This window comes from Mesoplodon bidens, assembly GCF_964165515.1.
Source record: "Mesoplodon bidens genome assembly, chromosome: 3".
Taxonomy (NCBI): domain Eukaryota; kingdom Metazoa; phylum Chordata; class Mammalia; order Artiodactyla; family Ziphiidae; genus Mesoplodon; species Mesoplodon bidens.
This window is the reverse complement of record NC_138178.1, coordinates 176,077,126-176,090,227: the sequence shown is the minus strand read 5'-3', so window position 1 is coordinate 176,090,227 and position 13,102 is coordinate 176,077,126. Positions and strand designations below refer to the sequence as shown.

The following is a 13,102-nucleotide window of genomic DNA, read 5'->3' as shown; positions in this document are numbered from 1 at the left end:
GAACACAAAACCCAAACGAGGGAAAAATTTCAAGTGCTCTGAACCTTGGGGGCCTATCAGTCTTCACAAACAAAGCTGAGGAGTCTGCCTAGGGCCTACAGTCATGTGCTTTTTTGACCAAAAAACAAAACCCACCAAAAAAATAAATAAATAAAATAAATAAAAAGGAAAAGAAAAGAAAAGATCCTTCCCCTTGTTGGAAAAAACATAAGCAAATCACATCCACCATAAAAGATCTCGGCTTGTGTGGCAAGAGGCACTTCTGACAACACTGCTGGCGCCCTCAGCCCGCAGTTCGCGGTAACTGTCCAGGCTCTGAGAAACATGGGTTGTTTATTTAGTGCACAGAGTCTCAATCAAAGTGCTACAAACTGCTTCTTTGAAAAAAGATGTTTATTAAACAATTTTAATTGTCATAAAATGACTAAAATGGGTTTTAAAAATTAAGGCTCTTCTCTTTCTGTGGATTGCCAGAACAATGTAAAAATAATATCAATCAACCCTGCTGAACGCTTTGTTCCTAAAGTTAAATTTCATAGATTCCTAAACATTTTATGATTAAGATAAAAAGTTGGACTATAAATGACAATTAATGGCCGTTCATATTGAACACACACTCTGATCAGGTGTACAATATTCTAATTGAGCAGTTAAGCAAAAATATTCCAGTTAAAGCAGACATTTTAATTTTAGCATTTTAAAGTCATTGTTTCCCCACACTGTCATGATTTTCCTAAAATCGAAATAGTCTAATAGAGGAATGCTAACCTTGGGACTCTATATACTCCCAGGAGGGTGACTGACTTGGCTGGCAATTAGTTTGATTATATTTTTTAAACGTTCTAAGGTGAATTATCAAATGATTCAGAATTACATGGCATGCAGTATCCAAAATTATGGCTCTGATGCATTTAGATTTACATTAAGAATAAGAAGTGTCATTCACATTCATTGTACACCCCACCCCTCCCGCAAGAAAAAAATCACTACCTATTCAAGTTCTGGATCTGGTGCAGCATTAAGGGTTAAAACTGACCACTTTACCAGGCCTTCCCCACGTGCAAATAAATCCCTCCTGACAAGCAGTGACTATACAGTCTTCAAGAAAAATTAATACAGTCAGCCTCTCATGTGCTATCTTTTTACAGATGAGCGGCTCTAACAAGGGGACGTCTTCCATCCGAGGACACAGGGGCGTGCCCAAGGTTTTAGCTGGGTCCGTTTTGGTTTTAGTGACGAGGTTCAGTTTGTCGCTGCTCTTGCTAGAGATGTGTCCCATGCTGTGGTTTCGTTTGTGATCTTTCTCATGGTGCCTGTCCTTCCGGTCGTGTAGCGAGAGCGTCGCGAACTTGCTGACCCCGGAAGCGATGGCGCCGTCCGCGACGCTGCCCTTGCTGCCCGTGCCGGAGACGGCGGAATGCGGGAGGCTGTTGGACCGCGGCAGGGGAGGGGGCGCCGGGTTGCCGGGGGTCGGGATGCTGTTGCCAGTGCTTCCGGCAGGAGGACTCGTGGCGTTCATGACGTTCGTGTGCGTCCTTGCTCTGGAGAGGGGCTGGTGGGGGAAAAGGATGTCTTCCGTGAGGTCCCATAAGCAGAGCTGCGTGTCCTGGCCCACGGAGCCAAACCGGTACGTGACACTGACGGGGCGGCTCTCGGTTGAGTTCCGCTTGGACAGCCGGGACTGGGTGCTGTTTGCTCGGTCTCGCCCGAAGTGCAGAAGGTCCTGGAAGTCCTCGTCACTGCCACTGAGCTCCATAGGGTCGCTCTCTTCCACACTGGTGGTGTAGGGGTCAAACGCCACCACGCTGACCCAGGACTTGTGCCCGTGGCCCCGCGCGATCACGCGGCCGTCTCCGAAGGACCAGACGGTCACGAGGTCGTCCTCCCCGCCCGTCACGACGTACTTGCCGTCCGGGCTCCAGCACACGCACAGCAAGCCTCCAAAGTAGCTTTTCATGGTGCCGTGCAGCTCCACCGAGTCAAAGTTGAACACCCGCAGGAAGCCGTCCTGGCTCACGCACGCCAAGAACTTGCCATCTGGGGAGAAAGCAAACTCGTTGAGGGCCCCCTCGCCCACCGTCCACTTGAGGAGAGGGTTCCTCGTGGATTTGCTCTTGCAAGTGTGCACGGCAAAGCTCTCTCCCTGCTTCAGAAGCTGGTAGTGGGGGGCTGTGGTGCCACAAGCGTGCTCCACATTATACAAGTACATGTTCCCACTTGAATGGGCTACTAGGAAAAGGCTTTCCGAACCAGGAACCCATTTGACACAGGTTACTCGTGACTTGTCTATTAGTCTCTGTGAAGACAAAGGAGAACAAGTTATCACAATGGAGAACTTTTAAAGGTCTACTTTTCCAGCAAGAAAGCTTGTCTGCTTCTCGGTGAGAAGGGATGCGTCCATCCGGGCACTCCACGTCCTATCCCGCGGTCAGGCCAGCGAAGGCATTCTGGCCCCTTGTGGAATTACCTTCTAGAACTGCACCTGGGTGTCAGGCCACTGGGTTTCACCAAGTCAGTCATTCAGCAAACACTGTTGCGAGCCTAGTATGTGCCCGACAGATACTATACCAGGTGCCGGGACACACTGGGGAGAGGGACAGCCCCGGGCACTCCGCACGTCTCACGCCAGGAGCGGCTGGGCCTGGGCCTCCTGCACCTGTGCAGGGTCCTCACCACGAGGCCCCCGGGAAAGTCTCGCAGTCCCCGCGGCCGGGAGCCCTGGGCCCCCAGCGGCTCTCTGCACTGCCTCGGCCCCGCGTGCCCCGTGCTGACTACCCCCGCCTCTTCCGGCTGCTGGGGGGTGGGTAGTCCACGTGCAGCCAGCAGCACCCAGGACAGCAACGCAGCCCGCCCTGGGCTCTGCCTCGGCCCTGACTCGCTGCAACTTCCTCACTCACAGTCGCTGTCGCGTGTGTATCTTCAGAAGCCATTCCTCCATCTTCTTTGGAACAAGGTGGTGTTTAAAAAAATAAACAGATGACTAACACTCAGGAGTATGTGCCTAGTCACTGCCACTCTACCCCACGTTTATCTGTGATCCACTGACCAACTGTTTCTTTAACAGGCACAGGTCGGGAGTCTTGCCTTTAAAACCAAAAGAACAAAAGGCCCAAGGAGAACCCCCACAAAGGGATGACCACCCCCCGAGTACGCTTCCCTGCTTGCAGACCTTTCGTGGGCCTCACTGGCACAGTGGCTTCCACGAGGCTGCCTGGTCCCCAAATCACAGCACCAGAAACCAGCTGGGAGTTCCTATGACCCCCGAGTTCTCAGCCGGTCCTGCTGCCAGACGCTTCCCACTGCCAGCCCGGTAACCGGGTGCCTCGGGAGCCCGGCGGGCTTCGGGTGAGCTACACGCTCCCACTTCTCTCATGTGCTTGGGGTTCCCCGACTCGAGCCTCAGAGGGCCACGGGCCACAGGGACGGGAAGCCCACCAGGACACAGGGCCTCCTGCCTAGTCGGCCTTGCGCTATGTGTCTGCTGTGTGTGCTGCATCTTTACAGAAAGTCACAGAAAATGAAAACACTTGGTTTCTTCAAAGAGACTAATGAACCATGCAAACTGCTGCAGAAAATTAGGCCCTGGAAGGGAGGTGGCCAACAATGGTCCCAGCCAGGGAGGAGCGGAGAGGCCTGACCCTGCCCGGCACGAGGGCCCGGGGCTAGCGGGCCGGGCGAGGGTTACTGAGCAGCAGGGGTCACTGCTGTCGCTCTGCAGTGTCACAGCCGCACTGTCACCCCCTGCCCCTTTCCTCTCCTGCCCGGTGACCTTGCTGTATAAGGCAGCTGACCTATGCTAACGCCAACAACCTGGAAGCCCAGCGCTGCTCTGTCAGGGTTTCCACGAGACCTTCACCATTTCTTCCACAGAGGTCAGAAGCACCTAACGAGGCCAGGTCAGGGCTTTGGTCCTGGGGGAGCCCACCCCCACCCAGCAGACCTTGCTGTGCCCACCGGGCTCAGGCTGCCCCAGCACTCCTGATCCCTTAACCGGGACTGGTCTGCTGGCCTAGTGTCCAAGGGTGGTGCCGGTTCACCCCCATCGGTGGCCTCGTTGGGCGGCTACAGAAGCGACCTCAGGCTGAGGAGCCAGGCTGCTGGCCATGCCCTGGCACTCACTGTGTGTGGCTTTCAACTCCTGCACCTCACATTTCACCATAACCAAATCTAATCTCAATTTTCCCAACAGCTCTCCACCGTTACTCTATCATGTGTGGAAAATTTTAAGGATGGACATAAAAACTTCTAGCACTATGGTTAGGAGAAAAAAATTATTTTTGGCTTAAAAAGGCACAACAAAAATAATTCCATTAGAACTCAAAACTGGAATACTGTCAAGTAAAAACAGTATTTCCCTGCAACTGTGAGGAATGGAGATAAATAATCATAGCACCATTATTAAAATACATGTTACTGGGGTGACGAGACACATTTAAAGACTTTACTCCACGTTAAAAAGGTGCATTGAGACTGCTGTAAGTAGACACGTGGATGTAACTTACGGACAAAAACCTGAGCCCACCTTCTGTGCCCCTGCTGGGGCACCCACTTCGTCTTGGGGTACGTGGCAGGCATATCAGGACAGCCGTGCTCACTTCCAACCTGAGCATCTACTCTGCGGCCAGGCACTGAGCAGTGGCTCTGCACACACACTGTTTCATCCTCAAAATAACCCCGCAACGTAAGCTTTTATTTTTTCAATAGGTCATACAGTCATAATTCATATATATTAATAAAAGTATCCAGTAGAAAGCCTCACTCACACCCCTTTCCTCCATCCCAGATCCCTTGCCCCCAGAATTACTGTCATCAGCTTCTTGTTTATCTCTGCGAGTGTCTTCCTGTGTGGACAAGGCAAACATAGATACAAGTTTAGCCACACTCCTTTTTTTTCAGTCTGCGCCTCTGCTTTCTCATGCAGTCACACATGTGCGTCTCTCTGTACTGGTATGAAGACAGCTTCCTCATTCTTTTCTACAGCTGCAGAGTACTCAATGATATGGATATACTGTGGTTTATTTGAAAAGTCCCCCACTGAAGGACATTTGTATAGCAAGGAGTAACCTGCACATATGGCAATTTTCACAGGTATAAATATACTTGCAGGATAAATTCCCACTGGAATAGCTGGGTCAGGAGGTACATACGTTTATAATTTTTTATAGGTATCGCCAAATTACCTCCCATACAGGATGTAACAATTTATATTCCCACCAGCAGTGTACGTGTGAGCGCTCATTTCCCCACAGGAAGGCAGGTATTATTGCCGTGTTACCCACCAAGAAGCAGGGTCAGAGAGGTCCGCACACTCGCCTGTGTCCCTCCCGGTCACCACTCACCCGTTTCATTCATTCCTTCTTCCATCCTCTACTGAATGTACACTATGTGCCAGGTACTGACAGCACCAAGAGGCAGAAGCCCTCCTTGAGTGGGACTGATGTTCAAGTGGGGTGAAAAGATAGTGAAACGGACAGGATCCAACGGTAAGGAGCGTTGCACTGTGAGCAAAAACCAAGTAGGGAAAGAAGACAACGGGCAGGAGCGTCAGAGTGACTGCGGTCTCACGTAGGAAGGCCTGGAAGGGCCTCTATCTCTGGGGTGAGGGCGCGCTGAGCCAAGAGGTAAAGGGGCAGCACAAGAAGCGGCCTGGGAGGATGCAGGGCAGAGTGTCCTCACAGAGGGGACAAGGGCGGGGGCGCTGATGGGGGAGCAAACCCAGCGCTCTTCATCCTAGAGACACAGAAGGCGCTGGGGCAAGGGGGACGGACCGGGCAAGATGACACCCGGCACAGGCCCGTCAGCCCCAAAGTGGGGCTGGCGCCTTCTGTGCCACCGACAAACGTCAATAAACCAGGGCGCCCCTCCCGCAGACCCTGGGCAGTGGGAGGCACAACTTCAGGCCTAGCTCGGAGTCACTGAAGTAAACTGCCCTGGGCTATCACTTGGTTTGGGTTTAGCAAAAAAGTTAAGAGAACAGAAATTAAAAAACAAATACCTAGAACATCTTATTCAATAAATATAAAGAATGCAGCCCACTTTCTGCACCATAAGGGTATATTTTTGTTCCAGAAAATGTCTAATAAAAAAAGTAAGGAGGGCTTCCCTGGTGGCGCAGTGGTTGAGAGTCCGCCTGCTGATGCAGGGGACACGGGTTCATGCCCCGGTCCGGGAGGATCCCATATGCCGCGGAGCGGCTGGGCCCGTGAGCCATGGCCGCTGAGCCTGCGTGTCCAGAGCCTGTGCTCCGCAACAGGAGAGGCCACAACAGTGAGAGGCCCGCGTACTGCAAAAAAAAAAAAAAAAAAAGTAAGGAATCTTCGTCAGTTCTCAGAGCTAACTAACAGGATTTCCCTGCTGGGCTTGAATTCTCCAGTGTCAGTGGGGCCTTGATCTGGATGAGCATGCGTTTGAGAATGTTGAAAAAACACCCTTGGCAGAACCCCAGGTCCCCTGAGGAGCTCCTGAGTACAGGTGGGGCTGGGGCTGGGAGAGAGACAGGGGCTTGTGCTGGGGGGCGGGCAGCCAAATCAAGGCTCAGCACAGTGCAGGTGGGTCTGCGGATGTGCATGGTAACCGTTTTGGCTGGAGCACCTGAGCAGGGGCAGGAAATTAGGTCTGGAATTGTGAGCTGGGACGCAAGGACATGGAGTCCCAGGCTAAGGGGTCTGGGCTGTGACCTTGAATCCCTGTGCTGACCAATCCCACAGCCCCGAGCACTTGAAAGTGACTGGTCCAAAGTGAGACATGCTGTGAGTGTAAATTACACACTAGATCCTGAAGACTTGAGAAATTATGGAAAGTATCTCATTCACAATTGTATACTGATTATACATTGAAATAATGTTTGGATGTATTAGATAAAGTAATACATTTTTGTTTTTGGCTGCGTTCGGTCCTCGTTACTGCGCGCAGGCTTTCTCTAGTTGCGGCGAGCGGGGGCTACTCTTGGTTGCAGTGCACGGGCTTCTCATTGTGGTGGCTTCTCTTGCTGCGGAGCATCGGCTCTAGGCACGCGGGCTTCAGCAGTTACAGAACGTGGGCTCAGTAGTTGCGGCGCACGGGCTTCAGGAGTTGTGGCATGAGGGTTCAGTAGTTGTGACGCACGGGCTTAGTTACTCCGCGGCATGTGGGATCTTCCTGGACCAGGGATTGAACCCGTGTCCCCTGCACTGGCAGGCGGATTCTTAACCACTGCGCCACCAGGGAAGTCCCAAGATAAAGCATCTTAACATCACCTATTTTTAAATTGATGTAATGTGGCTATTAGACATTTTAAATTGAATTTGTGGCTCACACTATATTTCTACTGGCTGTACTGCTGCAGACGGTAGGGGCACGGAAGATTTCTGAAAAGGGGAGTGACAGAATGGAGTGAAGTCTCCCGTCAGTAGGTACAGAATGGTGAAGGTGAAGAGAGACCGGTTAGGAAGCTATGACAATTGTCCGTGGACAAAAAGGTCTTAAACTTGACCAGCGGTGGTGTGGCAGGATGGACTGTTTAACAGTGGGCTAGGCTGGATGGAGTAGGAGGTGGGGTTGGGGTGAAGGAGGCGTGTGAACAGACTCCTAGGTTTTGAGCTTGAGTGACTGGGAAGGGGGGTGACAGGTAAGAGAGGAGGGGTGACTGTGCTGGGGAGAAGTTCAAGTGTCCTCATCAAGTAGGCAGCTGATGGAAATGACTGTGGAAGACGAGGAAATGGGCTGTGAACAGTAAGAGCCGGATCTGCGACATCCTGAGCTCTCCAAGGCAGAAGGTGTACAAGGAAGAGGAGGAGAGTGTGCAGCTTTGGAAAGAGACTACTTAGAGCGAGCAGGACAGAAGTCAGGAAAGCAGAAGGAGAGTCGAGAAAACCAGCCGGAAGTCCCACGAGGAGAGGAAGGAACGGACGCCGAGTGACCGTCCCACAGGCCAGGGGCTCTGCTCCCTGCATCACGTGTCCCTCCGTCCCGTCACAGGGTCTCCGGGGGCAGCTCTGTGCTACAGGCCAGGAGGGGAGGCGGAGAGGGAGCTGGGTGGGGGTCCGGGAGAAGAAAGCCCCCTGTTCCGAGGCTGAGGTGAGGCCGCCCCGGCAGGAAGGGCAAGGAGAGGAGAGCGGGGCAGGTCTCAGGGAAGGACAGGCGCTCAGGTCCTCAGGCATGACCACTGAGCTTTCCATTAAAGAGGGAAATGCCACGACGCTCAAAGGCCTACTTTTAAAATCACTTCCATAAAAACCAGAACCAAAATCTGGACATTACTATGCCAGGTCTGTACGTCAAGCCACCTATCCAGGAAGCGGGCTCCCACACCCACTTCTCTCCCTGGTGATCACCCACGGCTCCCACATTCCCCATATTCTGAACGCAGAAGACACTGCCTCATTTCTAACACCAATCCAAAGTCCAACAAACACCAAAACCACCGTCCTTAATGGCGTTCACAGACAAGATTTTCTAACGATACTAAACTAGTTTAGAGGAAGCAAGAATAAAAATCAATCTGTAACCACACTAAAGCACCACTGCTGAAATGAAGCTTTCCAAAGCACATACTTTTTAATTTTCTTTTTTTCACTGCTATCAACATGATAAGCAGGAAAAAATTCTTGGGGGTTTGCTGGGTATGCATTTTACAATGCAGATATTAATTGATAACAGAAGTACTAAAAACAAACAATTCCAAAACCACAGCAGCTGCTGGAAAAGCCATAATGTAGCCACAAGCAAAAACGGTGACTAAGGGCTTTGATTCTGTAAAGGCATTTAAAGACAGCTGCTTCTTCCCTCAGGAAGTATTAGGAAAGGGTATTTCAAAGCCCTGTGAAAGAGGATCAGATGTCATTTTTATCAATCTCAAAACTTTAAGGAGGAGATCATTAAGTGCTCATTTCCTTCCTTTGATTAAAAAAAGCAACAACAAAAACAAAACTAACAGAATGCCTAGAACCACTCTCTCCTTAGAGGACTAGACAGAATATTGCAAAGCTGGGCCTCCTCTCCTCCCCACCCCTGGGGGCGCTGGGTGCAGAGGGAGCCTGCAGCCTGGGACGGAAGAGCAGACACAGCCGCAGGGAGCAGCAGGGCCGGGCGTCCAGGAGGAGCCTACAGCCTACCCAGCAGGCTGCCCAGGCCTCGCAACCTGCGAGCAAGGAGAAAGTCAAGAACAGGAGGGCTCATTACATGCCGGGGATGAAGAAACCGAAATGACAAGTTCTTCTTGGATTTTACATCCACCCAATAACCAAACATACTTAAAAATCCTTTGAAGTTACTGTTCTATGGATACAGCCCAGATATAATCAGAATTTTTACAAAGGCAAACAAGGCTGAGTTCATTACCACACAGAAACTGCCCCTTCATGACTTTCTCCCCAGTACATCGTAACTGTTAGTGAGGACAAGGGGACTCCGCACCCCTTCCGGGCGCTGCCCAGGGCACCTCCCCTTCCCTGGTGACCCTTACGGTGAAGGTCGGCTCCACGGTCTGGGAGTTCATCGGATGTGCCGTTAGATACCGTCAAGGGCATAAAACACACAGAACACTACACACAGAAACCTAAAGTCTACTCTAAGGCTTGAGAGAAAGCAGTGTGTCGGGGGATCTAGGCTATCATTCCCCAAGGGAGGCTAGAAAGGACCAGCCTTCCTCGGGGGCTGAACTGGTGCAGCGGCCAGGGTCTCGGTATGACTGGGACGGCCCGGGGAGCAGGGCTCGCCTCTGCTATCTGACATGAACTGGATGGACTGAGGGCCAGACCGGGAGGTGAAGGTTGCCAGCAGCTCTAATGGAAGGTGTGAATCTGACAGTTCTGCCTCATTAAAAACATAGAAAATTGCAAAGACAGTAAAGCTAACAGTGAGCAATGGGATTTCTAGGTGATGTTTTCCCATCTTCTTTGTACTTCTCTACGTCCCAGTTTTTTCTATAAACAAGTATTTTAAGTTTTTTAATCAATGGGGGGAAAATCACCTTTTAAGATACACTCTATTCCCCGATAGAAATTTTCACCTATCTTTGGTCTAGTGTGGATTTCTGGAACTTATAATTTCTTTTCCATTCACCTACCCACCTATCCATCCATCCAAACATTTACTATACTTTCATGCACCAGACACCTCCAGAAAGGAGCAAAGGTCAGAGTAATCAATACTGGAGTGTGCACATGCACACGTGCATGTGTGTGATGGGAGGCTGAGGAGCTCTCTGGTGAGTAAGACAGACAGACACCAAACAGTCATGATAAACGGTCCCCATCATCTGCCTTACTCGTGTTGCTTCTCTGTCTGGGTTGCCCTGCTCTTACCTTCTTGTCCTGGAAAATCATTTGTGCTTCTCCTTCAAAACTGCTGGTACCTCACCTCCCAAGAAGCCTCTCCTCCAACCTCTAGTGAAAGAAACCCTCAGAGTCTCCCCTCCACCTGGAACTTCCTCCCCAGGGCTTGCTCTCCAGGCCCTCTGCTCACGTCTCATCCTCACCACACCTCCAGGTGGGGACCGCTCTTATCCACTTTCCGGCTGAGGAGAAGAGATGAAGTGAAGACCCACATCCTGCAGGCAGTAAGTGGCAGAAGGGTGTCTGAGCTCCAGGCATCCGGGTTCAAGGGTCCACGTTCTTAGCCACTGGGCTGCGAGTCTGTAAATTTCATGGTAATACACTGACTGCTGTAAGTGCTCCTTTGCAGGCCATGAGCAGATGACCAGAATCTTGGAGCATAAACAGGGCTCAGCCCCAGACGCGTCTTTGCTCTACTGTGCCTTCTCCACAGACCTGCCATCTAATCTCAGGGACACGATTACTATTTATATGCTGACAGCTCCCAGAATTCACCTCTAGTTTTGTGCTCCATATCCATGTATCCAACCACCTACTGGCCTCTCAAGCGTCACAAGTACAGAACGGAGCTCTGATCTTTACCTCTGCTCCCAGCACCTGCTCCTTCCCCACCTTACCCAGTGCAGTAACTGAGCCAGACTCTCAAGATTTGTTCCCTCGTCTCTCCAACTGCGTCTCCAAGAAGCAGCCAGGCTTATTTTCAAAAACATCAATCTGACCACCTCCTGCTCCCTTCTGTGAGATCCCACAGCTCGAAGAAGCAAACCCGGGTCAGGCCCTGAGCGGCAGGGCCTCCAAATTCATGCCCTCTCACTTCACAACGCCCTCCCAGGTCCACCGTCCTCTCTCAGGTCTCTTGGCCCCAAGCTCGTGCCTCCAGGGGCCTTCACCGGCTCTCCCTCTGCAGGGGCGCTCTATCTCTAGCTCCTTACCTGGGGGCCTCCTCAGGTGAGGCGAGGCTCAAAGCACTTCACTTCCTCCGAGAGACCGACGCTCCCCACGTCCCTGTAAAGCAGGCCTCCATGTCTGTCTCTCCTTCAGGCCCTCTATCTCCTCTGACATCACAACAAGTCACCACCATTTGCTGTAATTGTGTGTATGTGTGTGTGTGGTGCTGTTCACACTTCTCTCTCCTCTCTCTGGAGGGGGAACACAGGGCGGCTGTTATCTGCCACTGCAGACCCGGTGCCGGGCACATGGTAGGCTATCAAGGTCTGTCGAACGGATGAGAAAATGGCCACAACTCTAGTTCAAGTCCTCAGCTCTCACCTGGACAGTTACTAGAGCCTCCTCACTGGTCTTGCTACCTTCATTCTCTCTTTCTTCATTCCAATCCACCTTCCACAAGTGCTGACAAGAGTTCTAAAAAAACACATTTGATCCTGTCACTCCCTTGATTAAATAAAAGCCCAAAGGTCCCCCACAGCCTCCAGTGTCAGATCCGAATTTCCCAGCATGGTATCAAAGGGCTTTTACAGTCTGGTTCCAGCTCATCTGTCCAGCTTTAACTTCTGCCACTCCAAAGCCCACATGCTGTGGTTTGGCCACCCTTGGCCTCCACATGCTAAGCTGTTTTCTCCAGCTTTGAAGGCCTTTCTCATCCTCCTCCAACTCCTATGCATCTTTGAAACCCAGGTCAAATGTCACCTTCTGGAAGTTTTCTCTAACTGTCCCCACTGAACTTAACTTTTGTTTTTATTTTATGATATTTGATACATACTGAGGAATGCAATTAATACATTATCCCTTGGTACTTTGTTCATAACACTGGGATAACACACGTTCCAATGCCCTTTCAGTCCATCTCACTGAACTGTGAGCTCCTGGGGAGACAAGAGCCCATCTAGCAACCACACATGGTGGGGCTTACAATCTATGACCAATAAGAGCTCGTGGAATTAATTTCCGGATCCAGCACTATCATCAAATTGCTACCTGATGTGGACAATTCACTTACCTTCTCTTTGACTATTTCCTCATCTGTGCACAATGGAGAGAGCAACCCACCCTCCCAAGCCGAGGAAACAGACAAAACACTTTGAAACCTCCACGTCCCAAACCAATGCTAAGCACAGCCTGACGACAGCTTCGACCACCATCCCTGGCACTCTCTGAGAAACAAACCCCTGATGACCCTTTCTCTTAGACATCCTGACCAAAATCTGATGAGACTGTTACCCATACAAGCCAAAGAATGTCCTTACTGTGAAGGGCAATCCATTTCTGCCTCAAGCTGTAAATGCCAAGTTGGCATTAAACCGCACACAATCCTAGCACTTTGAACAGCCATTTTTCAAATAAAATGTAAAAAGAGTAGGAGGTAACTCATGCTTCACTCATTAAAAGTGAGGAGCTGCTTTCCAGCCTGTGACTCGGCTGCGTCCTGAGTAAGGGACGGGGTCCAGCTGATGCGTCCGAGTCTAGCTGTGTCCTGAGTAAGGGACGGGGTCCAGCTGATGCGTCCGAGTCTAGCTGTGTCCTGAGTACGGGACGGGTCTAGCTGATGCGTCCGAGTCTAGCTGTGTCCTGAGTAAGGGACGGGTCCAGCTGATGCGTCCGAGTCTAGCTGTGTCCTGAGTAAGGGTCGGGTCCAGCGGATGCGTCCGAGTCTAGCTGTGTCCTGAGTAAGGGACGGGTCGAGCGGATGCGTCCGAGTCCAGCCGTCCTGAGTAAGGGACGGGTCTAGCGGATGCGTCCGAGTCCAGCCGTCCTGAGTACGGGACGGGTCTAGCGGATGCGTCCGAGTCCAGCCGTCCTGAGTACGGGACGGGGCGAGCGGATGCGTCCGA

General features: G+C 51.3%; 1 protein-coding gene across 8 annotated transcripts in view; it reads right to left on the bottom strand.

Moving 5' to 3' along the window:
- Positions 1-378: 378 nt before the first annotated feature.
- The window catches only part of WDR20 (WD repeat domain 20), a 55,386-nt gene continuing 42,662 nt past the window's right edge, over positions 379-13,102 (bottom strand). The window contains exons 3-4 of one of the 8 annotated variants that reach the window (XM_081229475.1): positions 11,583-11,675; positions 380-2,296 (exon numbers count right to left, since the gene is read on the bottom strand). In XM_081229475.1, the coding sequence (XP_081085601.1) occupies positions 1,019-2,296; positions 11,583-11,675 (1,371 nt within the window). In that variant the 3' untranslated portion in view covers positions 380-1,018. The other 7 variants (XM_081229478.1, XM_081229479.1, XM_081229481.1 and 4 more) reach the window with 7 other exon arrangements.